The following is a 26,325-nucleotide window of genomic DNA, read 5'->3' on the forward strand; positions in this document are numbered from 1 at the left end:
TGTCTATTTATAGAGTGTGTCCCCGTGTATTCAATGTATCAGATTAACTAATAAGAAAAGATCTTTATATCATGGTTTTTCTCCCTGTACTAGGGTTTACACGTAACTGTGTGTTGTTATTCTCTTTTCTTCTTCTATATTTTAACATGGTATCAGAGCTAGGCGACGAAATCCTGGCCGTTATGGAAGAGAACCAAACACAGTCGTCTTCTACTGATGGAACTTCGAGTTTTGACATGAAGACAGCTATTCGAGCGGCCGTAAAGAAGTGTTTTCAAGCAGTCCTACCGGAGTTGATTTCTGTCGTCCAACTGCAGTCGATAGAGAGCCAAAGTCGATGGGAGCCACCGCGCCAGATAGAAGCCACGATCGGCGACCAAAACCAGGGTGGCGTTGTCTTCGACAGTCGGATAGAGGTGAATCCAATCAAGCCCAACCGAGTCTTCGACGGTCGGACAGGAACATATCCAATTGAGCCCAGTCGTGGGTTGTTGCAATCCGCGTCGATCGAGCCCAGACGTATCTTCGACGGACAAACAGGAACGAATCCGATCAAATCCAGCCGTGGGTTGCTGCCATCCGCACCGATCGTGCTCGCGCCAGGTCCATTCGATCAACGTGCACCGAACACTTCGCTCGAGCATTCCAGCCGACTGGTGTCTTCTCATATGCCGGCGAACTCCTTCCAACCAGCGACTTCCTTCCAGCCGTCAGTGGTTGCTCCGTTTCTAGCCGGCACTTGTGGCTCGAACCAATGCCCAGATGATGTTAGACAACGGTTTGCTTATCTCCAACAATAGATTTTGGACTTGGATACGATGTTCGGCGCAAATCCCCAACCGATTCAACCAATCTATTCAGAGAATCCGGTAAATTCGTTCCCTATTTTGCCAAATGCTTCTTATTTATCTGGCTCGATGGGCAACTCTGCAGGATTTCTTGTAGGAGAATAATTAAATGGCCAAAATTACTTCTCATGGTCCCAATCAATCCAAATAGCCTTGGAAGGGCGTCACAAATTTGGGTACTTGACAGGGGAGATTCCAAAGCCAGTACCAAACAATCCTCAAGAACGGATCTAGAAAGGGGAAAACTCGCTATCACACTCTATCTTCGTGAATAGTATGGAACCTTAAATAGCCAGACCATTATTGTATGTTGCAACTGCCAAGGATATCTGGGAGGTTGTACGAGATTTGTACTCAAAGGGACAGAATGCCTCTCAACCTATGAAGCACAGATACAGATACGACTACATGATACGAATACGACGATTCGTCAATTTCTAAAAAACTAAGATACGGATACGTCTAAGGATACATCACTTTTTTATATACTTTTTTAATAAATATATTTCTAAAAAACGAGAATACTGATACGTTGAAGATACATTTTTTTTTCTTTAAAAAAATTTAGGATATAAATAAATTTAGCATACAAGTTAATAACAATAGCACAAAATAGAATACAAACACTGAAATACAATAAAAAAAAACATCTAAGATATTGAAGTACAATAGTTAATAAAATGCAATAGAAAAGTGACTCATGTTGCAAAGAAGAAGAAGAAAAGATTAGAGAGAGAAGTATGAAGATAAACAAAGAACTTATTGTTGAAGAAATCCAAATGGTTTATACTTAACCTTAAACTGGATGTGATGGTCCTTGAACCTTGCAATTAAATGTTCTTTGTAAGCTTTTCAGGAATGCGGGCTCGGGAGAGGCATGATGTTAATTGATGCTACTCTTTCATGACAACTATGGACATTACCTTACTAGTTTCCTTTTTAAACCTTATTTACTACAGAAGTGGAAAATCTTACATGCTTTATTTAGGAAACTAGTTTACAATTTCAAGTTACATTTACTAGTGTGGCAATACCCCAACTACAAATCTCTTTTAGTACTATTTCTAAACTTGTGGCAGACCTTGACCAACTTCGCAACCTGGACTCTTCTGCTACCTGCGAGAGAAACACAGAAAACAAACCATTACAAGTCTTCAGATCATAAGTATAAGCATTATATTTAAAAATATAAGTACAAGGTTCCACTGCAAACCATCACAATCCTAAGCATTATATTACGAGGTTCCAATGCAAACCTTCACAATCCTACCTACACACGATAGATAGTTAACATTTCACATTTAAAAATATTCATCAACCTATGTACACATCGTTCTCCCTTTCATGGGCTCAGAAGCTAGGCCTGTCGACTCTCTGACCATCCCATTCAAGGTTTTTCCTTCCCACTGGCTTAGGAACTAGATTCTTGGGTCCTCGCACCATCCCGTAGGGATTTATTTTGGGCTCAGGTTCTAGGTCCATAGACCCCCTGACCATCCCAATCTCATATTCATCTCATAATATAAACTACAACATATTAATTCTAAATATGCTTAAAAGAGTAAAAGAAGAAACCACTCACAGTGACCTGTTGAGATTTCTTTTTCCTCCCAGTTCACCCAGTTTCCCTTAATCTTCTGCTGGACCCTATTTCAGATTTAACTTTAAACTTAGATTACTCACTCTTTCGAGCCTTATCTCAAGACATTTCATTCTTAAAAAATGTATAAAAATGTCTTAACCAGATTACCTTAGAGTTTCGCCTTGAAACTCCTTGACGATAGTTCGAAGTCTCAAGTTCACTCCCCCTGGCCCGACTATTTCCCCACTGGTGAGCACCTCTCAGTTTTCCTTGAATTTGACAGTCTTAGAATTAGAATTTCATTAAGGCAGCCCTCATACCAAATCTACATTTAATTTAAAAGCTTTTGGTCAAAAAATCACCTGATTTGCACGAGTAGTCCGGAATAACTTCCTGTTTGAATTTAGTCTAGGCGGTGAGCACCTCTCAATTTTCCTTGAATTTGACAGCCTTAGAATTAAAATTTCATTAAGGCAGCCCTCACATCAAATCTACATTTAATTTAAAAACTTTTGGTCCAAAAATCACCTGATTTGCACGAATAGTCTGAAATAACTTCCCGTTTGAATTTAGCCTAGGCATCTGTCCGTACACCCAGCTTCCTTCAGCGCCTCTGTTTTTACTTTCGTCCGATCAACGCCTCTTTTCCCTCGTTCAACGTATGAATGTCTCTTATTTTCTCCTTTCTTTGTGATTTTTATGGACTTAAATGGTTTGTGGGTTAAAGTGAAGCGTTCTGCTCCTTTTATAGGCATCCCACCCTTCTCCTTTTTCCGATATCTCCTCCTTTGATCACATCCAAGCATATTCCTCTCATTCTGCCAACGCCCAGCCTCTTCCACCTCCTATTTGATGAGTCTTCTTCATGCATCAAACTCACTTTGCATGAATATTTATTCGTCCAGCTCCTACTATCTCTGTTTCAGACTTTCGTTGATAACGTTATTTGTCCTGATGAGATCATCGATCTTGCGTAACGCAGTCCTCAGCACCGCCCCATCGTTTAGTTCCTACTTCTATCGTCTAGCTCCAACAACCCATCGTGTAGCTCGATCTCGCGCATAGCCTATCGCTTAGCTACTGCGTGCATCGTTTAGCATTGACGCCTTATCGCCCAACGCATCCTCTAATCGCTTAACGTCATATCCCAGCGCCCGCGTCTATCGCCCGTCGCTTAGTATTCCACCTATCGTGTAGCGCATCTGCTCATCGCCTAGCGTAGCACAGCTATCGTCTAGCGCCTACGCCCATCGCATAGCGCCATCGTATAGTCCATCGCTTAGCGCCCGCACATCGCTTAACGCTTAAATATATTTTGTTTGTGATTAATAAAATATATTTTGACAATTTATGTTTGTTTGATGAAATGATTATTAGCTAGATGGGATCAAGTCAAGCAAGAAATCCTTTATGCGAAAGGTGTGGGAAGTACCACCCTGGAGAATGTTTGAAGGGAACAGATAAATGCTATATTTGTAGGCGCACAGGACATAAAGGGAAACAGTGCCCAGAGTTTCAACATTTCCTTAGTCACCGGGAACCAACCTTTGACGTAAGTAAAGACTATCCCTTTCGTAGATGTCATAAAAGCCATTTAAGAGACCAAGAAGGGAGAGAGGGTCTATGTCTCAAATGCGAACAACCCGATCACCATTGTAAGGATTGTCCAACCAATAATTCGGCCAGTAGCTCATGAGGAAATTAAGCTTAGAAGGATTACTAGTATTAAAATGAAAATAAAAGTGCTTGTAAATAGAACCTATGTGAATGAATAAAGTTGTAAAAGGTTGATATAAATAAATTAATTGATGTTTATAGTAATGCTTCAAATTTCCGGACGAAATTTCTTTAAGGGGAGGATAAATGTGAAACTTGCATTCCTATTTCCCTGTTTAAACTAATAACTAGGAGAATCTAAGTAGGTATGAAACCCTATGCCAAAAGGAAAAACTCTCAGTATTGAATAAATGTTCTTCAAAAAATTTGGAATTTAACTAATGGAAATTTAACTAAGTGCAAGATTAACACAGAACCAAGTGTTTAGTGTTAAACGCATAAATTAAACTAAGTCAAGGACAATCATGTGTAAATTTGTCAAGTTGAATGCATTGCATGAAAGTCGTCCATGCGTTGAGAATGCGTGAGCAAGAGCAGAGAAAGCGAGGGGTTAAACGCAAGGCGCTGGATGGACAATCGTGTAGCAAATGAGCAGTACTACACGATGAGGTAGGTGATCGTGTAAACGGACACTAGACGATTGTGTAGCAATGCGGGGAGCTAAACGATCATATAACAATGTGCAGAGTTAAGCGATGCGCTAGACGATCGTGAAGATGCGTGCGACGTTAAACGATGAGAAGTGACGTGCTAGATGATCAGGCTATACGATAGACAAAGTACTACACGATTAGTGTAAGCGCTAGACGATAAGCGTAGAAGCTGAACGATAGCATTAAGCGTTAAGCGATACGCGGGCGCTAACCGATGGACTATACGATGGCGTTACGCGATGGGCGTAGGCGTTAGATGATAGTCGTTCTGCGCTAGGCAATGAGCAGATGCACTACATGATAGGCGGAATACTAAGCGACGGGCGATAGACGCGGGCGCTGGGATATGACACTAAGCGATTAAAGGATGCGTTGGACAATAAGGCGTCAGTGCTAAACGATACACGTAGTAGCTAAGCGATAGGTTATGCGTGAGATCGTTGAGAGCGGATCGAGCTACACGATGGACTGTTGGAGCTAGACGATAGAAGCAGGAACTAAACGATGGGGTGGTGCTGAGGACTGCGTTACGCAAGATCAATGAGCTCATCAGGACAAATAGCGTTATCAACGGAAGTCTGAAACAGAGATAGTAAGAGCTTGACGGATAAATATTCATGCAAAGTGGGTTTGATGCATGAAGAAGACACATCAAATAGGAGGTGGAAGAGGCTGGGCGTTGGCAGAATGAGAAGAATACGCCTGGATTTGATCAAAGGAGGAGGTGTCGGGTAAAGGAGAAGGGTGAGATGCCTATAATAGGAACAGAACGCTTCACTTTAACCCACAAACCATTTAAGTCCATAAAGATCACAAAGAAAGGAGGAAATAAGAGACATTCACACGTTGAACGAGAAAAAAGAGGCGTTGATCATACGAAAGAACAGAGGCACTGAAGGAAGCTGGGTGTACGGACAGACGCCTAAGCTAAATTCAAACAGGAAGTTTTCCGGACTACTCATGCAAATCAGGTGATTTTTTGACCAAAAGTTTTTAAATTAAATGTAGATTTGGTGTGAAGGCTGCCTTAATGAAATTCTAACTCTAAGCTATCAAATTCAAGGAAAACCGAGAGGTGCTCACCAGTGGGGAAACAATCGGGTCAGGGGGAGTGAACTCGAGACTCCGAACTATCACCAAGGAGTTTCAAGGCGAAACTCTAAGAAGGAAATGTCTTGAGATAAGGCCCGAAAGAATGAGTAATCTAAGTTTAAAGTTAAATCTGAAATAAGGTCCAGTAAAAGATTAAGGGAAACTGGATGAACTGGGAGGAAAAAGAAATCTCAGCAGGTCACTGTGAGTGGTTTCTTCTTTTTACTCTTTTAAGTATATTTAGAATTAATATGTTGTAGTTTATATTATGAGATGAATATGAGATTGGGATGATCAGGGGGTCTATGGACCTAGAACTTGAGCCCAAAATAAATCCTTACAAGATGGTCAGGGGCATCCAAGAGTCTAATTCCTGAGCCTGTGAGAAGGAAAAACCTTGAATAGGATGATCAGAGGGCCGGCGGGCCTAGCTTTTGAGCTCATGAAATAGAGAACTATGTGCACATAGGTTGATGAATATTTTTAGATGTGAAATGTTAACTATCTACCGTGTGTGTAGGTAGGATTGTGAAAAGCTTCACGGTAGGATGAAGGTTTGTATTGGAACCTCGTAATATAATGCTTATGATCTGAAAAAGACTTGTACTTATGGTTCCACTCACTGAGCTTTGTAAAGCTCATGGTTTGTTTTTTGTGTTTCTCTCGCATATAACAGAAGAGTCCAGGTTGCGAAGTTGGTCAAGGTCTGCCACAAGTTTAGAAATAATACTAAAAGAGATTTGTAGTCGGGGTAGTGCCACACTAGTAAATATAACTTGAAATTGTAAACTAGTTTCCTAAATAAAGCATGTAAGATTTTCCGATGTTGTAGTAAATAAGGTTTAAAAAGGAAACTAATAAGGTAATGTCAATAGTTGTCATGAAAGAGTAGCATCAGTTAACATCACACCTCTCCTCGAGCTCAGGAATGAGAGCTCGAAGCGGGGTATGACAACTCAAATGTGAAGATGGAGACTAGATGATTCTAGTCTATGATTTGGTCCGTTATTTATTTATTTATTTATTTTAGTTTTGGACTCGAATAGTAAGTTTTTTAAATAGGTTGCCTGATTTTAGATTGAGAAATATTATATAAGTTACTTGTCTTTTTTCTTTTTTTTTAAAAAAAAGTACACATAGAATTAGATACGTCAAATCGCGTGTCAAATGCATATCTAGAAAGTAGCTGAAAATATAGATACGTCAAATCACGTGTCAGATACGTATCTATGAAGTATCTAGAAGTATTGGTATCTAAGACGTGTCTGATACTGATTCTTTGCCTCACATGAAGTATTTGTGCTTCATAACTCTCGACTATATATGCTTCACAAGCAGGTCCATGAATGCAAATAAGGATCCATGGATGTTACATCATATTTTAATAAATTACAATGTTTTGGCAAGAGATGGACCTGTGTCGAGAGATTGTCTGGAACTACGCACAAGACGGGACTCAATACTTGAAAATTGAAGAAGCAGACCATGTGTATGTTTTCTTGGCTGGATTAAATCCTAAATTCGATGGTGTCCGTAGTCGAATATTGGGCCAACGCCCTACACTTTCTCTCAGAGAAGTTTGCTCCGAAATAGGGCAGGAAGAGGATCAGTCATGTGCCATGAATAATCCTATTACTACAATTGATGCAGCTGCCTTCATTACAAAGTCGCCCAGTGCTGATGTCGATAAAAAAAACTCTCACCTGTGTGTGAGCATTGTAAGAAGCTTTGGCACACAAAGGACCAGTGTTTGAAATTGCACAGGAAACCTCCAAACAGCAGGCGACGACAATCTCCTGACAAATCTAATACTGGTCGTGTCCTAGTAAGTGACTCCGCAGATGAATATACTCAGAAGCAGTCTTCCATTGACAGTAAGAACAATTTGAATATGGTTAGGGTGAGTGTTATTACACAATCAGATAATTTTCCTTCATTTTCATTTGGCATTATTAGTATAAATGGTAAAAAATCGTAGATTGTAGACTCAGGGGCCACAGATCATCTTACAAGTTCTTCAGATCTGTTTATTTCTTATAACCCAAGTGCTGGAAATTAGCGTATTCGAATTGCAGACGGGTCTTTTACCCCTATTGTAGGGAAAGGTCATATCTCCCTTTTTAACGGTTTAGTTCTGCGTGATACTTTGCATGTGCCTAAAATCTCTTATAATCAGCTGTCTGTCAGTAAAATTACAAGGGATTTGAAGTGTAAGGCAATTTTCTCATCTGATTTCGTTTTGTTTCAGGATCTAAAATCGGGGATGACGATTGGCACTGCCCGGCACGATAGGGGACTCTATTTCCTTTCTAAAGATGCTTCCTCTAGAGATGATCATCGAACTGGGTTTATGTCATTAAATTTTTCTATTTCTAAAAATGACTTTATGTTGTGGCATTTCCATTTAAGACATTCGAATTTTCAATATATGAAGTATTTGTTTCCGCATTTATTTCGCAATGTTAATACTTCCTCTTTAAATTGTGACGTGTGTATTCGTGTCATGCAAAGTCGTGTTTCTTTCCGGTCTCAGCCTCATAAACCCTCGAGTCCTTTTACTCTTGTTCATAATGATGTATGGGGTCCCTCACCTATTACCACTTCCACTGGTAAACGTTGGTCTGTCACATTTATAGACGACCACACTCGTCTTACCTGGGTCTTCCTCCTCACTGACAAATCTGAGGTGTCATCCAATTTCCAACAATTTTATACAACTATCGAGACTCAGCTCAATGCGAAGATTGGAATTTTACGGAGTGATAATGAGCGAGAATTCTTCAATACCTCCTTCAGAGATTTTCTTGTGTCTAAGGGAATTGTCCACTATGGCTTGTGTGCTTACACTTCGTAACAAAATGGAGTAGCCGAGTGGAAAAATCGTCATCTGGTGGAAGTAACCTGATCTCTTATGTTATCTGCCACTCTTCCGTCATACCTGTGGGGGGATGCAGTTCTTACTGCCACCCATCTCATTAATCGGATGCCCTCTCGTATTCTTAACCTTCATACTCCCTTGAAACTATTTAAAGAGTCCTTCCGAACCATTCGATTAATCTTCGATGTTCCCCTTCGAGTCTTTGGTTATGTTGCCTTTGTTCATTCCCATGGTCCAAACTGCACAAAATTTACTCCTTGTGCTCAAAAGTGTGTCTTTGTTTCACTTCATCAACGTGGGTATAAGTGCTATCATCCGTCATCTCGTAAATACTGTGTCTCCATAGATGTCACCTTCCTCGAGGATCACACGTTCTTTCCTGTTAGTCATCTTCAAATGGAGAACATGAATGAAGAGACTAACTGGTCCTCTTATGTTATTCCCTTAGAGTCAGCTCCTATTCATATCTCGTCTAAGCCTAGTTCTGAGCATGACGACTCGGTCCTTCCTACCAACCAAGTTCCTTGGAAAACTTACTATAGGAAGAATCTCAGGAAGGAAGCAGTATCACCTGTTGAAACAGAACCGCCGGCTCCAGTACATGAGTCAGGCCCGCCATCAGATCCAAGTACGTATATTCCTGAAACTAATGATGTTGATGTGTGTATGGAGACTGACGAATGCAGGCAGGATAAGAGCGAAGGAAGTAGTAATACTGAAAGAATGGCAAAAGAGGAGACAGCTGAGAATGAAATGATTCTAGTTAATGATGATGTGGAGGATACTACTGAAATCTCTGATACACGATAGCCAATCATGTTGAGGAGCCTGGACAGTTGAAGAATCGTGATGCATCGCTTGATCTTCCTATAGCTCTGAGGAAAGGCACTCGTTCATGTACTAAATACCCTATGCATAGTTACATGACGTATAGTAATCTGGCACCCGAGTTCAAAGCGTTCATTACCAGTCTGGACACTGTGATGGTTCCAAATGACATAAGTGTCGCAATGGAAAAACCAGAATGGTGGTCTGTTGTTATGGAAGAAATAAGAGCTCTCGAGAAGAATGGAACTTGGGAACAGGTGGCTCTGCCTGAAGGGCACAAGATAGTTAGATGCAAATGGGTGTTTACTATAAAATACAAATCAGATGGGACGATTGACCGATACAAGGTTAGGCTCGTTGCAAAAGGCTTTACTCAGACCTATGGAGTAGACTACTCTGAAACTTTTTCTCCCGTGGCCAAATTAAACATTATCCAGGTGCTTTTGTCATTTTTCGTAAATAAGAATTGGCCCTTATACCAATTTGATGTTAAAATGCTTTTTTGAATGGGGTACTTGAAGAGGAAATCTATATGAGTCATCCTCCTCGGTTCGAGAGTCAGTTAAAAAACAGGGTGTGCAGATTGAGAAAGTCGCTATACGGATTGAAACAATCTCCACGGACCTAGTTTGACAGATTCATAACTTTTATGAAAGCACAGGGGTATGTTCAGGGGCATTCTGATCACACACTATTTACAAAAAGGTCGAAATCAGGGAAGATAGTTGTTCTTATTGTCTACGTTGATGACATTGTTTTATCTGGGGAGGATGATGCTAAGATGATGAGACTCAAAACGAAGATGGCCAAAGAGTTTGAAATTAAAGACATTGGTAAACTAAGATACTTTCTGGGAATGGAAATAGCTCGATCAAAAGAAGGTATCTCAGTTTCTCAACAAAATACACTCTGGACTTACTAAAGGAAACGGGCATGACTGGGTGTAAACCTATTGACACACCAGTAGAGTACAATGAGAAACTCAGTGAGAAGAATGATAGAGTTCTTGTTAATAAAGAAAGGTATCAGCGGTTAGTCGGGAAGTTGATCTACTTGTCTCACTCAAGGCCAGATATTTCGTATGCAGTAGGTGTTGTCAGTCAGTTTATGCAGGTTCCCTATGAAGATCATATGACAGCAATTGAACGTATCCTTCGATACCTGAAAGGAACTCCTGCAAGGGCTTGATGTTCAGAAAGTCCGATAAACGATTTGTTGAAGCCTACACTGATTTTGACTGGGCAGGTTTTGTTGTTGACAGAAAGTCGACGTCTGGGTACTGTACGTTTGTCTAGGGTAATCTAGTCACCTGAAGAAGTAAGAAACAATGGGTCGTTGCTAGAAATAGTGCTAAGGCTGAGTATAGGGCCATGAGTCTGGGGATTTGTGAAGAAATCTGGTTGAAGAAAGTGTTATCTGATCTCCAGCAAGATAATGAGCTTTTGATGAAATTGTTTTGTGACAACAAAATTGCCATCAGTATTGCAAACAACCCGGTTCAACATGACAGAACTAAACACGTAGAGATTGACAGACATTTCATTAAGGAGAGATTAGACAGTGGAAACATATGCATCCTTTATATTCCTTCAAATTAGCAAGTTGCAGATGTGCTTACAAAAGGGTTACTAAGACAGAGCTTTGATTATTGTGTAAGCAAGTTGGGCCTTTTGATATCTATGCTCCAACTTGAGGGAGAGTGTTGAAAATAGGATTATTAACCTAGGGGCATTTATGTAATTGTATAGGCCCTTAGGGTTTCCTACTGTCTATTTATACAGTGTGTCCCTGCATACTCAGTGTATCAGATTAACTAATAAGAAAAGATCTCTATATCGTGATTTTTCTCCCTGTACTAGGGTTTCCACGTAACTGTGTGTTGTTATTCTCTTTTCTTCTTCTATATTTTAACAAAACACTTTTGTCTTAAGTCAATCCGAACGAGCCTTATGTTCGTAAATTTGATATTTGAAATGAAACTTCTCATTTTTTCTATTCCTTCTCTTTTTCTCTCTTATCTCTAGATTTACTGTGTTATTCGATTTTCCACCATATCGTCCAACAAATGTAAACATCCCAAGAGTATCGCTCACATTTCACAGGAAATTTTGTCACAACACCATCATTTTGTTGAAAGAAGAAATCCTTTGACATTATCCAGATTTTAAATTTGTATTAAAGAACAAACTTCTAACAAATTTCAAAGTAAACAGGTGAGTTAGTCTGAAATCTAGCAGCAGAGAAAACTACTTATTGTCCATTCAAAAACCAATCAAGAGTCAAAGACTATTGGGTGGTAGTGGTAGTGCATTGGATATGCATAATTCAAGATAAAGAGCTTAGAAATGACCTGTATAACAAAGTCAGCTGGAGTTTGTCAGGGCCTAAGAGTTTTGGCCGAATTCCTGCATATCCCGATTGTAGAGATCCATCCTTGAGCCTGGGTTAGTACTTTCTTACTTCCTCATAAAGCCACTCAGCACGACTACTAGGCACGGAATAGTCAAACCTAGAAAAGAAAGATATCATTAAATTGACAAACGTCATTCCTTTTTTACATCCTTCAGTTTCAAGGTCAAATTTTACATGCACCTCGACTAATCTTTCGAGACAAATCACTTTGGATTTATAACATTTGATTTTCAGAAAACTCATAGCATGTTTCGGAGTGGTTTAGAACATGACAAGAGTACTGTACAATTTCAAATTTTGACATCGATATTAGAACACTTACCCAGAGTCAGAGAATAAATATCAAAGAAGAAATTTTTCATTCTAAAACTAGGTGATATTCTATTTCTAGCTTTATAAATTTATCTTTCTATTTCTCCATAATGCATAATTGTTTTTTTTTTATTTTATAGCCACGAGTTATCTCCTACAAAGAAAAATAAAATATGGTGCTTAAATGGAATAGACAAACATGGATTGTATCACTACTTTCTTGCAAGAGAAGTAATTAACTCTCTAGGTGCTCTTTTAAATGTTATAAAATAAAATGTGACATTTATATGAGAAAAGTAACTAAAAGAATATTTTTATTAATTTATTTATTATAAATTATTTATAGTATTTAAATAATGCAGTTTAGGTATTTGGGGGTGATGATGTGTCGAAGACAAATGAAAAATTATATTAATTGTGCAATGTAATGTGAAGTTGGGAAAGAAGGTTAATGGACCAATCTCACATTGAAAATTTGAGATCACTCCACCTTCGAAGAGTTGTATAAGGTCTGTTGTGTCTAAACATTCGAAAGGTTTTGAACCAAATTTGGTGAAAGTTATGAAGAACAATGTATCAACCAAGTTTGGTAAAATGAGTCATTTGATCAGCCTTGGGGAACAAAACTCGATGGATACATTGTTCTTCCTAGCTTTCACCAAACGTGATTTAGAACAGACTATACACCTCTTTGAAAGTGGAGTGATCTCAAATATTTTAGTGCAAGATTGTTCCATCAACCTTCTCTCCCAACTTCACATTGAAATGCACTATCTAACATAATTTTTCATTTGTCTTCACAAACATCATCACCCCCAAGTACCTAAAATGCATGCAAGTAATATTTAAATACTATAAAATATTTATAATAAATAAATCGATAAAAATATTATTTTAGTTACCTTTCTCACACAAATGTCACATCTTATTTTCATAAGATTCAAAAGAGCCCCATGAAGGTAGTGATACGATCCATGTCTATCTATTCCATTTAAGCACCATATTTTTTATTTTCCTTCCTAGGTGGGAGATAACTCATGCCTATAAAATAAAAAATAAAAACAATAATGGATTATGGAGAAATTGAAAAATAAATTTATAAAGCTAAAAATAAAATGTCGTCTGGTTCTATTATGGAAAACTCCTTTGATATTCCTTCTTTTACTCTGGGAAAGTGTTCTAATATGTATTCAAAATTTGACTGTGGTTTAGAACATGACAACGATATTTAAATCCTTATTTTCATCTAGCGTGTTCTCACTCACAAAATTGATAAATGAAATCAATTGAGAACCCCAAACAAAAGGGATTACAAAAGTGAGCGCCAAATACTGGTGAGAAAAGATAAACTAAAGTGAGTGAAAGGGTGCTTTGCAATTTTTTAGTACCACAAATTGTAAGAATGAAGATTTGAACCTCCGATATCAAGAAAAGGAATGTCTTAATATTGAGCTATGCTCATGATGAAATAAATCATATACTTTGAATTGATTTCTTAGATTTTAACAACAAAGACAAAAGTAAAAACTTAATAAAACTTGACTATACCAAACCAATCCAATACTAGAACAAGTTCAAAACGTTATCACCTCAAGCAACTTGTTCACAAAATCGCTCTTGCTCTTGCTCTCGCTCTCGCTCAAACTATCGCTTAGACTCTTTTCTTCAATTGAATTCTACCTCCCGCTCTCACTTTGCAAATTCTCCCTTCTAAGCTTAGCTTGTCAATCTCAATCACTCCATGAAGCTTTAACTACATGCATTACCAGCAAACGGAACAACTAAACCCTAACCCTAACTTGTGACTAACCAGATAACATGACACAACAATATACATCATACCCACGCTCAAAAACAACATTCAACCCTCACACACACCTCAGAATCCATTGAAATAAATGGATTTGCAGTACATCAAATAGATTAAACCAAAACAATTTCAAAAAACAATAAAAACGAAAATGAAAGGGAAATAGAGTGATACGTTACCTTGTGAAATGCTAAAGGGAGTATTCTGAGGCGAATCACGAAGACAAAATGCACACTTAACAGTAAGAAACACAGAGAATACAAGAAGGAAATAAGGAAAGAAAAAGGAAATGAATCAAGGGAGGGAAGTTCTTTTGTTTAATACCTAAGAGCAATAAGGTAATTGTACAGTAGAACACAAACTTTTTGTAGTCATTATTTATTTTATTCTAAAATAACATTTTAATAATTATCTATATTTCACTCCGACTCTAGATGAATGTAAACAACATCAATGGATTTCTGATTCTAATTCCAGACAACCTTAGTTAACAGCATCAAATGATAGCATTCTCACTCTAAACGAGACCTTTGAGAGAATGAGATTGCCAGATTAGGAGTGAGTCTCACGTTTGATTCTCATTCTTGTTCACAAAATCGCTCTTGCTTGGTTTTGGACCTTTTGGTAAACACTTTGGAATGATTTTTCTTCCAATTTCTTGGTTTCAATTCCTGCAGAGAAAACGTTTCCTATAAAATATAATTTGACTTCTCATGCAATTATTTTGTTTTTTTATTATAATTTGGTTTGTCTTTTCATAGATAGGTCCCTATTTCATTACATTGAAAAGCTTGACTTGATTTTTTCTTCATAGAAAATAGAAGCACAAATCGTCCGAGAGTTACCAATGCAACTTATTCGAGATTAAAAGTTTAAATAGCTAATCGAGTCATTTTAAACTTTTAATTTTTAAAAACAGAAAGCTAAAAGAAAAATCATATCAAACGGGGTCTTACCTTTACATATATATTGCAGCTATATGCTCTGCAATTGCTAGGCTTGAAGTCAGCCCAGGTGATTCAATTCCAAAAAGGTTGACGAGACCAGAAACCTTATGGATATCCTCCCCCTGCATAATATCACAATGATTCCATACTTCACACCGAATGACATTAACACCAAGTGAGATTTTCTAGAAACAAAACATTGCAATCTTCAAAATGTAGTCTGAAGTAGTTCATTGAAATCTGACACTTGCTTCTGTCCACGATGAAACCCAGGTATATAAAGTATATAAAGGGAGTAAGTCGCCTGTTTACTTTGAAATTTGTTAGAAGTTTGTTCCTTACAAATTTAAAATATGGATAATGTCAAAGGATTTGTTCTTTCAAGTTTCAATAAACTGATGCTGTTGTGACGAGATTTCCTGTGAAATTTGAGCCAAACTCTTGGGATGTTAACATCTGTTGGTCAATTAGGCGGAAAATCGAATAACACAATAAATCTGGAGATGAGAGAAAAAGGAAAAGAGAAGGAACAAAATAAAAGAAAAGTTTCATTTCAAATTTCTATTTTAAGAACATGTCAGATTTAACCACTCCACTTCGTTATTAGACCAACAAGAACTTGTTTGATGTTCAAGCTTCAGATTTTGTCCCTGATTTGTCAATGCACTCTTTCACTGTCAAATTAACTGAATTTTCCATATATAATAAGAAACAGAAAAAATTGCTTATTGTCTATTCGAAACCAATCACAGGTCAAAGACTTTGGATATGCATAATTCAAGATAATAAGCTTAGAAATGACCTGTATAACAAAGTCAGCAGGAGTTTGTCGGGGCCCTGAGAGTTTTGGCCGAATTCCTGCATATCCTGATTGTAGAGATCCATCCTTGAGACTGGGATAGTACTTTCTTATTTCCTCATAAAACCGTTCAGCACGACTACTATGAACAGAATAGTCAAACCTAGACAAAAAAATATCATTAAATTGGCGAACATCATTCTTCTTTTACATCATTCAATTTCAATACCAACTTACATACTCCTCGACTAATCTTCTGAGACAAATCACTTTGGACTTATTAACATTTGATTTTCAGAAAACTCATAGGATTTTAATATTCTACATAGATTCATGTGTTATGAACTAAGAAAAGTGTGTAAAAGCAAGAATGGTAACAGGGAAGAGCCAAATAGGGGACAGAAAATGGTTAGTTCAGAGTTCAACAATTTATTGAAGGAATTCCAGCAAAACGCCAAATCATGCGAGCTTTCCATACGGATTTCAAAAAAAATAAAATAAAATAAAACGAAAATAAAACAAAATAAACTAAGACATGAACCCTGAGGTTCAGGCTATTGCTTGAGCATAGGAAGATAAAATCAGCAATTAAAACATTGACTGAATGTAAATAATTTGCCTACGACCTGTGTCATAATATATGAAAAGATAAAATCAGAAAAGAGATAAAATCAGAAAAGAGATATGTTTCTTCATTATATCGTACCAGAATTCAAATTTTGAAACCAGAGAAATGGAGTCTGTATTGCAGCTAGGCAATATGAATCCATCACTACCAGAAGCCAACAATTTGAATAAAAATTCAATAATGAAACACTCAATGAGCACATAAAATTAACAAATAATGAAATAGAGTGTCTACTTGTTCAAGAAGATTGAGATTCCATCGACCTCATCAATCCATTCGACATCAGGACCAAACTTGACTTGACCATCTAAATCCAGTGTAACATGCACACCAATACCACCATCCTCTGGTAGAGGATAAATCAAACGCTGGAATGGCGAGACTCCCACATTTGACAATGTAAAGTAGCAGCCACGTGCATAATAAGAGGGAGGAATGACTCCATCATGGAGACCATCGAATCTCTTTGCAAGCGGAACAGCAGATAACCCTGTGGAATTCACTACAAGTCTAGGAACCAACATGAACTCTGGCACTGGGGGATGATCTTCATTCATCTTTTCAAGATTTTTGGAATCGGATATATGGAGGTGAATTTTATTTTCTTGAACATGACCACCAATAACAGCAGTATTATAAGAGAATTTAGCCCCATGATTTTCAGCCTCCCCCTGGACCCACAAGGGAGTGATATTTCTGTCAATATGCAAGTAAATTAAAGTGATCAAATATATAATACCGCTGCAATCATAGACAATGATGAAACATAGCATGGATGAAGTTATACATGTATATAGATCTAACTTATGGAATGCCAATGAGTGATATTTGAAGTGGTTAAAATAACTTTTGTCATATTTAAAATTTATTCTGAAACATGCGTTTAATCATTCAAAATCAATTTTGATGTATGAAAATCGCATTTTAAAGTGTAAAATCAAACATTAAATTAATCTTGGATGATTAAAAGCATGTTCCGAAGTGGTTTTGAGCATGACAAAAGTAATTTTAACAATTTTATAATCACTCTCAAACATGCTCTTGGGACTTACCACTAAAGATAACATAAACGAATGGGAATCAACAATTCCAGACAAAGGTGAAAGCAAGGCTTTTACACACTGTAATTCAGGTTCCATTCTCATTGCCTCATTACCACCAACCATCCTCAACCCTTCAACCCCATTTTGAACTCCCCGAATCAATAATTCATTCAACTTTGGAACCTCTGATGTTCTAGTAGCAACTATAAGCTTACCAATTTGTTTATGAGGAATCTCATGTTCAGAACAATACCGGTAGAGTAAATCTCTTCCTCTTACGCAAAGAACTGCCTGCAAAAATTGATTGAGTTCATTTAGCTAAACTTTAAGAAGATATTTCAGAGAAATATTAGAAAGTTGCCCCAAAAATTTCACTTCGCTATCGATACTCCCTCTTTTATTTATTCATTTGTTATTTTAAGAAAACAAAAACAACAGTGAGTATCATTTCCTCTTCTATTGCAATTTGCAGCATTCAGGTTTTCAAGTACCTTCATGTGATATAGGAATCGGATAATCAAATTATGCAATATACACTATACATTTGATTTCTAATGAAAACTCTACAATCCTGTTCGCACTTAATACAGACTAAAAAAATGCGTCCATCAACTACAATTCTGCATGCAGTTAGATCCATAACCTAATTTTTCAATCCACGAAATGCTACTAGAAGAAATTTCTAATTACAGAAAAAGAACAAGAACGAGACGAAGTTTCAGTTCACCTTGAGAGAATTGCGAGGATAGTAAATGCCGGCATGGATGACTTCGCTGTTGCGAGAACTAGTTCCGGTACCGAAGGTGGGAGCAGATTCTAACACCAAAACATCTCTGCCTCTGAGAGAAAGCTCCCTCGCCACTGCTATTCCGACCACACCAGCTCCGATCACGACGCAGTCCACTTTCTCTTTCGCTGTACCGTCCGCCATTGATGATATCCTCCTCGCCATGCCCGTTCTACCCCGTAAACTTCGAACAGCAAGATTCAGCATCTTCTTCTTCTTCTCCCCCCGTTTTCACAACTTTCCTTTTTCTTCTGATTGGGGTTGAGCTTCGAGCTCTTCTGGATTTTTGTTTCAATAACTTAAAACTTGAAAGATTTAAAAAGATATTATGTATTTGAATTGAACACCCTATTTGTAAAATAATAAACTATTATATATAAACAAAGATAGTGATGTAATATTACAGTTTTATTTTACTAAATTTCTGACCGTAATATTTAAAAATAAAATTAGAATATGATATAGTATAACAATTTTATTACATAGCCAAGTAAAGATCTAAAAAATGTCAAAAATTCTATTTATTTTTTTAATATAATATTAATAATCCTTCTAACTAAAAGTAGTGGATAATTATATTTTATTTTAAATATCAACACTATGTTATTCGTTTGAGTAGTTGTTAGAGGTGGTCTTCTCACAATTAGCGGTTGAAGTTGGTCGTTAAGGCAATCGTCAAATTAGTTGTCTGTCAGACATGGCATCCAAGGTGGTATTCATCGAAATTTTTTATGATGGTGGTCATCGGATATGTCACCAAAGTGAGACAGCGATAGTCGTCGACGAGTGGAGTTGATGGAAATATTTGAGAGAGAGAGTTATTGTGAGGTGATTTGCATTGAGTTTCCATTAACATTTTCAACATTCGGGGTTAAATGTTAAGTTGATAAACCAACTCAATTCATGTTGGTGAGTCAAATTACACCCCTCCAAAGTTTTATATAATGATCTTTTACTTTATATAATTTAAATGAGTATTGTTTTTTTAATTTTACTTTTTTTAAAAAAATTTAACAAAACTGCACTATGATATATTGAAAAAAGATTAAATTGCAAAGGTAAGAATCTAGTCCTATAATTAGAATTTAGTTCCTATAGTTTGATAAAATCATCCTAATTTAACCTTTATTTATGATGACTTTTATTAAACTATAAAAACTAAAATTGTATTTTAATATAAAATTTAAAATAAATTGTGATATTATTTTTATATAATAATTAATTATTTACAAACAAAATTTTTAAATACGTAAATTTTTAAAAATTTAATTTAGTCTTGCAAAAAGAATATGGAAAGAAACCTGCAATATGATATAATGAAACAATAACCAAAAAAAAAAAGTGATATTATATTTCACTAAACAAATAAAAGAAATGGTTTTGTAAAATTAAAATAAAAAGTAAAACAAAAAAACTGGGAGCAAATATAATTAAATGGGGTGTTCGTGGGGTTGGTTTGGTTGATTTAAATGAGTTTTTAGATCCAATCCAATTATTGTAAAATTCTTCAATCCAATTAATTAAAAAAAAATGAACCCAATATTGATCGATTCGGATTAATCAGATCATTTATTTAAAATTTTATTTTGGAAAGAATAAATGTGAATACATAAAAATTTTATTTAATTATTTTCATTTATTGAATTAAAATTGACAACACATATATGATTGTGTCATAAGTTATATATATATATATATATATATATATATTAAAGTTAATAATAAGTTCTGAACCAATCCATAAATAGAGAGTCTCCTCTTCCTTGTATTAGAAGATATCTATATTATGAACGATAAGATGTCTAATTCAAGGAAACTCTTTATTTATAGAAAATTACAAGAGTCTAAAAAGGATAACTAAAATAGGTTAAAAACTAATTTGGTAATTAAAATGTAATTGATAAATGATTAACTAAGATTAACTTGATTTTACCAAAATATCTCAGTCCTTTTACATCAAATAGGGTATGAGAATTAGTCTATTTTGTCCATATATTATTACAAAGAAACCATAGCTAAGATTTACTATATTTGTATATGTTAATAATTTGAATATATAATGGAAACTTCTGAAGAAATTTCAAAGGCAGTATAGTTTCTTAGGAAATAATATGAAATGAAAATACCGAAAAATAAAGTTTTGTCTTAGCTTGCAAATAATGCGTAAAACGTATGGAATTGTGTCAATTTATAGAGAAGATATCTTATATGGACTAGGTACATCGTTGAATACTTTTATGGTGGTTCATTTATTTGATGTGGAAAAAATATATCATTTGATCTTAGGTAGATAAGAAAGAACTTTGGGTAAGAACCATGATTTTTTGTAATAATTGTACTTCTATCTCTACTGGTTTATACATTATTGTCGTAGCATTTTTAGTAATTATATTACATAGATATAATATTCATCCAAAAGGGTAAAGTTAAAGATATATTATGTTTCAGTTGAAAATTAGTTTACATGAATTTATTTTATTCTAATAAATATAATTGCGATCTAATTGGTTGTGAAGATGCATGTTATTTATCTAATGGTTGGATCTCAAATAGATTATTTATTACTGGATATATTTTTCATATTACTACACAGTCTATGTAGTAGATCATAACAACTACGGCTTTAAATCATGTTGAAACCCTGATGATTCATGAGATTAACTAATAGTGTTCTTATATGAAGACAATCAAGCATAAAATTAATGGCAATATCACTATTCAACATATTTCTTCAAAAGATGATTTAGAAGACTTATTGATGAAAGTGTTACTTACAACAATATTTGAGAAGTTGACACTACAAAATTTACATCTAATGCCCAAGAGTTATCAAGTAATATTTTCACGATGGGTGGTAAATGTGTTGCATTTTTTCCCCCTCGGCTATGGTTTATCCCACTGGGTTTTCTTAGCAAAGTTCGTGATAAGATCGTTATTAAAGTATATGAATAATATACTATTTTTCCTTCCCTAGATTTTTCCTATAAAGATTTTAACAAGACATGCTATATATAATATAAACATCTAAGGTAAGTGCGATATACATTTGAATAATATATTGAGGTTCATGGATTACATATCCCCAAATCTTCTAGTATCTTTACCAATATCTGTATCACTTTATATTTTATAAACTCTATAAATAGTGGTAAAAATATAAATAAATAGAAAATACATTCACCCTCTACTTTTCTTTTCCGTATTCTGCTCTCATTCCCTTGTTTCACAATATTACTATTTTTATTGTTTTGTGGAGGTTAAAAAATGTAGTTGGATTTGGATAATTCAAGAGAGATGATATGTGGCATCTTGGATAGGAGATGATATATACCATACATATGAATTTATACTCATAAATTTTAGATATCGTATGAATTAAAATCTAGAACTAATAATTGTATCAATTTTAAACAATGAACTTTGGTAAGTGTAACGATTTACATTCTCCACCTCCAAAATTCGTTCAATCAATATCGTATAAAACTTATAATTTGAGTCAATTAAACTCACGAATTTTCATAAGTTGACCAATTTTAAACCTTTCATTCATTTGAAAATCATTTATGCATTGAATATCAAATGTATGTAGACTTCTTCAAATATTAGTTTTACAAAATGAATGATTAGAGTAAGTGCATGGATGGTTTTTAATAGAAATTTTGACTAAGGGCTCGTTTGATAACATTCTTGTTTTCTGTTTTCTGTTTCTGTTTCTCATTTTTTAAGAAATGAAGTTGTTTGATAACCATTCTCGTTTCTTATTTCTAAATTTTAAGAAATGTATCTAAAAAGAGGGTCAAATTTGAGAAACTACACAAAATAGTTTTTGTCGTTCCTGTTTCTATTTATATATTCTTGTTATGTAAATTAACCAAACCTAGTGTTTGCTTTATAGGTATTCAATGCTAAGACCTTGTTTGATAGCCATTTTGTTTTTGTTTTTTAAAATTAAGCTTATGAACACTATTTCCACCTCAAATTTTCTTTTTTTGTTATTTACTTTTCATCAATGGTTTAAAAATCAAGCCAAATTTTGAGAACTAAAAAAAGTAGTTTTCAAAATGTTGTTTTTTATTTTTAAAAATTGGTTGAGAATTCAACTATTATACTTAAAAATATGCATATCATTATTTTTTATTTTTTATTTTTTATTTTAAAAAAACATGTATGAAATAGACTTAATTTTCAAAAACTAAAAAATGAAAAAAGACACGGTTATCAAACGGGACCTAAAGGATTCAAGAATTATTCCACCAGTCACAATGTTCTCATTTAAACAATTTATTTTTATGTTTTGAATAATCTAATTTTTATATTTTATTTCAATATCCCATCCAAATATTTATTACTTTCCTTTATTTATGTATTAGTTTAATATTGGATTATAAATTTTATAATATTTAGATTTATATATTATTTTAATTTTCAAAATTCAAAATTTCAATTTGTATATTTTAATATCTTGAACTTTCAAATTTAAATTTTGCAGAGTAGTATAGTCGAGTTAGACGTGGGTCAAAATTATTTAGGACAATAATTCAAGTGAGAGATGATATTTCGATCAAATTTGGGCAACATTTGATGGATAGATACAACTTCATTTTTGTATTTAATTGTACATCAAGACTTATTTGTATTAGATGATATAAATTTTTAATAATTTATTTTTCGATATTTCAAGTATGACACATCTCTTTTTATATATTATATTACTACAAAAATAAAAAATAAAAAAAGAAACAAGAAATAGTTATCAAACAAGTTTCGATTTATGCTTATTTTTCTCAAACAAAGGAAACATGAATAATTATCAAATATATTCCCATTTTTAGTTATTAAAATACAAGAAACGGGAAACAATAAACAAGGGACAAAAAACGGAAAACGAGAAACAGAGACATTATCAAATAGGCACTAAGAGTCTAAATGATTAATTTATGAAAGTTTAGGGATTTAGTTGATACATTTACGAGTTTCACACGAGATTTTTCTAAGCACAATGTAAGGTAGGGTATAAATTGATACACTTAAAAAAGTTTAGACTTTAAATTGAATTATTAGTTTAAAGTTTACATGGGTATAATCCCTAAAATCTAAAAATATAAATTGATATTTTTCCTATATAATAACATTTGTTTGAGGATTATTTTGGTTCAATCACAAGTGAAAAGATTATTTTGGAATTTTTCAATGAAAGAAAACACCAATATCCTACCTATAAGTTTTCCCAAATCTTTCATCAAATATTAAAAAATTTGATATCAAATGTTACGTAATCTTTCCAATCTTAGGCACAATTTCATTTACCAATTATTCAAATGAATCTTGGGTGGTTGCAGTGTGATTTTTAAAATTTGGAAAAGATTAGATAAAATTAGGAAATTTTAAATAGAATCTCCTTGCTCATCAAATTCCATCGAGAAAACTAAAAATAAAAGTTAATTTTTTTATTTAATTTTGGGGTTTGATCTCGGTAAGCACCAAGAAAAACTATTTAAACCATCGTTCGAAAAGTAAACTACTTATAGAAGAGGGAAACATTTTGAGGCTAATTCTGTCAATATCCCGAAACGATATTTAAGTATGATATATTTTGTTTTGCTGTGATGCGTTTATTTATTAGTTAAAGAAAATTATCGCATTTCTTGATGTACACATTATTTATTATTTGTTCCAATAATAATATGTGTGTTTAAAATGATTTTCCTTGAACGTTTTGTTATAACTATCGAAAATTTAAACCATTTATAGTATCGGTAATTTTTCTGGAAATATTAATCGATATTTTACCATTTTAAATTATTATTTTAATCTCTGGGTCAATATTTTATGTTCATTAAATTTAAATGAATCTTATATTTTAAAAATAATAATAAATCTGATAATTTGTGCTTAACTAGTTCTAATTCCATCATTATAAATAGGAATGTTTCGATTTTTATCTTTTCTTTATTATTACTATCATAGCAATTTTCCATTTACATGAATGAACTAACTAGGTGTTAAAAGAGAAAGAGATAGTGCCTCTTATTTTAGAACTATACTAACTTACAAAATGCCTTTTTTTTTTTTTTTTTTTCTTTCTTTTTCTTATGGTACAATCATGTCAACTACCACTCAATTAAACTTACCTTGACACTCTTATAGAGTTAAATTAAACGGTAAGAAAATTGACTCGGATGTGTTAATGGGTGGATTGGGTCAAATCCATAAGCGAGGACATACTCAAAGACGAAATTTTGTGGGAGAGACCAATTCCTAGATGGCCCATAGAGTCCATAATTACCTTGAGACAATGTCACTCCTATAAGAACAAGAAATATTTAAATAGAGATTCTAATCTCTTCAATTAGGTACATGACTTTTCTTGTTTAGCCCAACTAATACCATTTTGATCTTATATTTATTTAGGCCCCGTTCGATAACTATTTTATTTTTTGTTTTTGTTTTTGAAAAATAAGGCAGTAGACACTACTTCTCCCTCTAAATTTTTTCTATTGTTATCTACTAATCACCAATGATTTAAAAATCAAGTCAAATTTTGAGAACTAAAAAAAGTAGCTTTCAAGATATTTTTGTTTTTGAAATTTGGCTAAGAGTTCAACCTTGTACTTAAGAAAGTTGTAAATATTATAAGAATTGTGGATGAAATAAACTTAATTTTAAAAAACAAAAACTAAAAATAAATAGTTACCAAACAGAGCCTTAGATGTTATAATGCCTGGAGAACAGCACCACGATAATGCAAAAATTTGTCACATAAGTATTTATCACACAAGATGCATTGTCACGGTCGATTGGAGCAGTATTTAGCTAGTTAAATGTGTGCTAAAACTTTAATGAGTTTCATCTAAAACAAACAACAATAGTATTTTTTTAACTCTTTTGAAAATTTAAGACTTTTTTTTAACATTTTTAATGCGCAGAATTGAGTTGAGTTGAAAATAATTATTTGGGAAGTTAGATAATGGAATTAGATTATCTGTACTTATGGTGTATAGTTGAGTTGGAATGTTTGTGTTTAAGGAGTTGAGTTGGATCAGAAAGTATGTGTTTGGAGTGTAAAATTGAGTTTGAGTTTCTGGTGTAGTTTTTCTAAATGAAATTGATTTTGTCTTGAATTTTCCCCCTATTTTTCTAAGTTTCCAACTATACACATATTCTCCTATTTAACACTAAAAAACAATTTTTTTTACCTATTCTTAAAACATAACAAATTTCTACAAATTAAACATAAACAAAACACAAATTTTGAATTCAATTTTTGAACTCTCAATTACATAACATATATATTTTTTCCATTCCTAAACACTAAACATGTTCCTCGAACGAATTTTTTTCACAACTACTTAGCTCTCAATCATGAACATGGAAGAAACTTAAAAATTAAACATTTTGTTTTTCCTTATTGAAAAATGCAACATATTTTTACCATACAACTTGAACACTCAATTGCATAATAATTTTATCTACATTTCCAAAGAGATGTCATATTCCAATAAAATGAACATTTTCTCTAATCTCTATCCCTCGATTAATTTTAACTCAACCATAAACGAGAATTAAAAAATAAAAAATAAATAAAAACAATTTTTTATCTTGTTGTTTGCCCATTTGTGAAATATGAATTTCAATTTTCACATGGTTAATGCTTTTGTTCTTTATTTTGTGCAAACGTTTGGTTCTTTTCATTTTACACTGTTAAAACGAAATTATTATTATTTTTTTTTTTTGTGCAAACTCGTTTTTTTGCAATTATTTTTATGGTTAAGTATGATTTTCCACTTACAAATAAAATAATAATATCAACCAAAATGTCTATGTACATGTAAAAAATGCATAACAATGAATAGCACTCGATACTTCATAAATTGTTCTCCAACAATCAAACAAAATTTGGACAGTAAAAAGTAGATTCTGAACTTAAAACTAATGAACCTCAAACTAATCATTGGAGGAATTGTGCAACCAGTTTTGGACCCTACAAGTAAGATAACAAACTATAGTTAGATTAGAATAAAGCTAAATGCAAATAAAATTAAAAATTAAGCATACTACAACATACTTTCAAAGGTTCAAAATGAATTAG

At 34.1% G+C, this 26,325-nt stretch overlaps 1 protein-coding gene across 6 annotated transcripts; it reads right to left on the bottom strand.

Moving 5' to 3' along the window:
* Positions 1–1,589: 1,589 nt before the first annotated feature.
* Positions 1,590–18,585, bottom strand: LOC120073869 (FAD-dependent oxidoreductase family protein). Of its 6 annotated transcripts, XR_016528835.1 has the most exons (8): positions 18,177–18,585; positions 17,459–17,740; positions 16,641–17,077; positions 15,782–15,941; positions 14,989–15,101; positions 14,602–14,703; positions 11,849–12,007; positions 1,590–1,964 (listed from the first exon to the last, which is right to left on the bottom strand). XR_016528835.1 is itself a non-coding variant. In XM_090312501.1 (6 exons), exons 1-5 carry the CDS (start codon positions 18,441–18,443, stop codon positions 14,991–14,993), a joined length of 1,257 nt encoding a protein of 418 aa, XP_090168627.1. In that variant the 5' UTR covers positions 18,444–18,585; the 3' UTR covers positions 13,882–14,703; positions 14,989–14,990. The 6 variants fall into 6 exon arrangements, 2 of the variants coding, with proteins under 2 accessions (XP_038882696.1, XP_090168627.1); XR_016528834.1 differs by having other exon boundaries at positions 14,989–15,941; XR_016528836.1 differs by lacking the exons at positions 1,590–1,964; positions 11,849–12,007 and having other exon boundaries at positions 13,882–14,703; positions 14,989–15,398.
* Between the last annotated feature and the right edge of the window lie 7,740 nt (positions 18,586–26,325).

Source organism: Benincasa hispida, chromosome 3, assembly GCF_027475165.1.
Source record: "Benincasa hispida cultivar pf3 chromosome 3, pf3_genome.v1.1, whole genome shotgun sequence".
Classification (NCBI taxonomy): domain Eukaryota; kingdom Viridiplantae; phylum Streptophyta; class Magnoliopsida; order Cucurbitales; family Cucurbitaceae; genus Benincasa; species Benincasa hispida.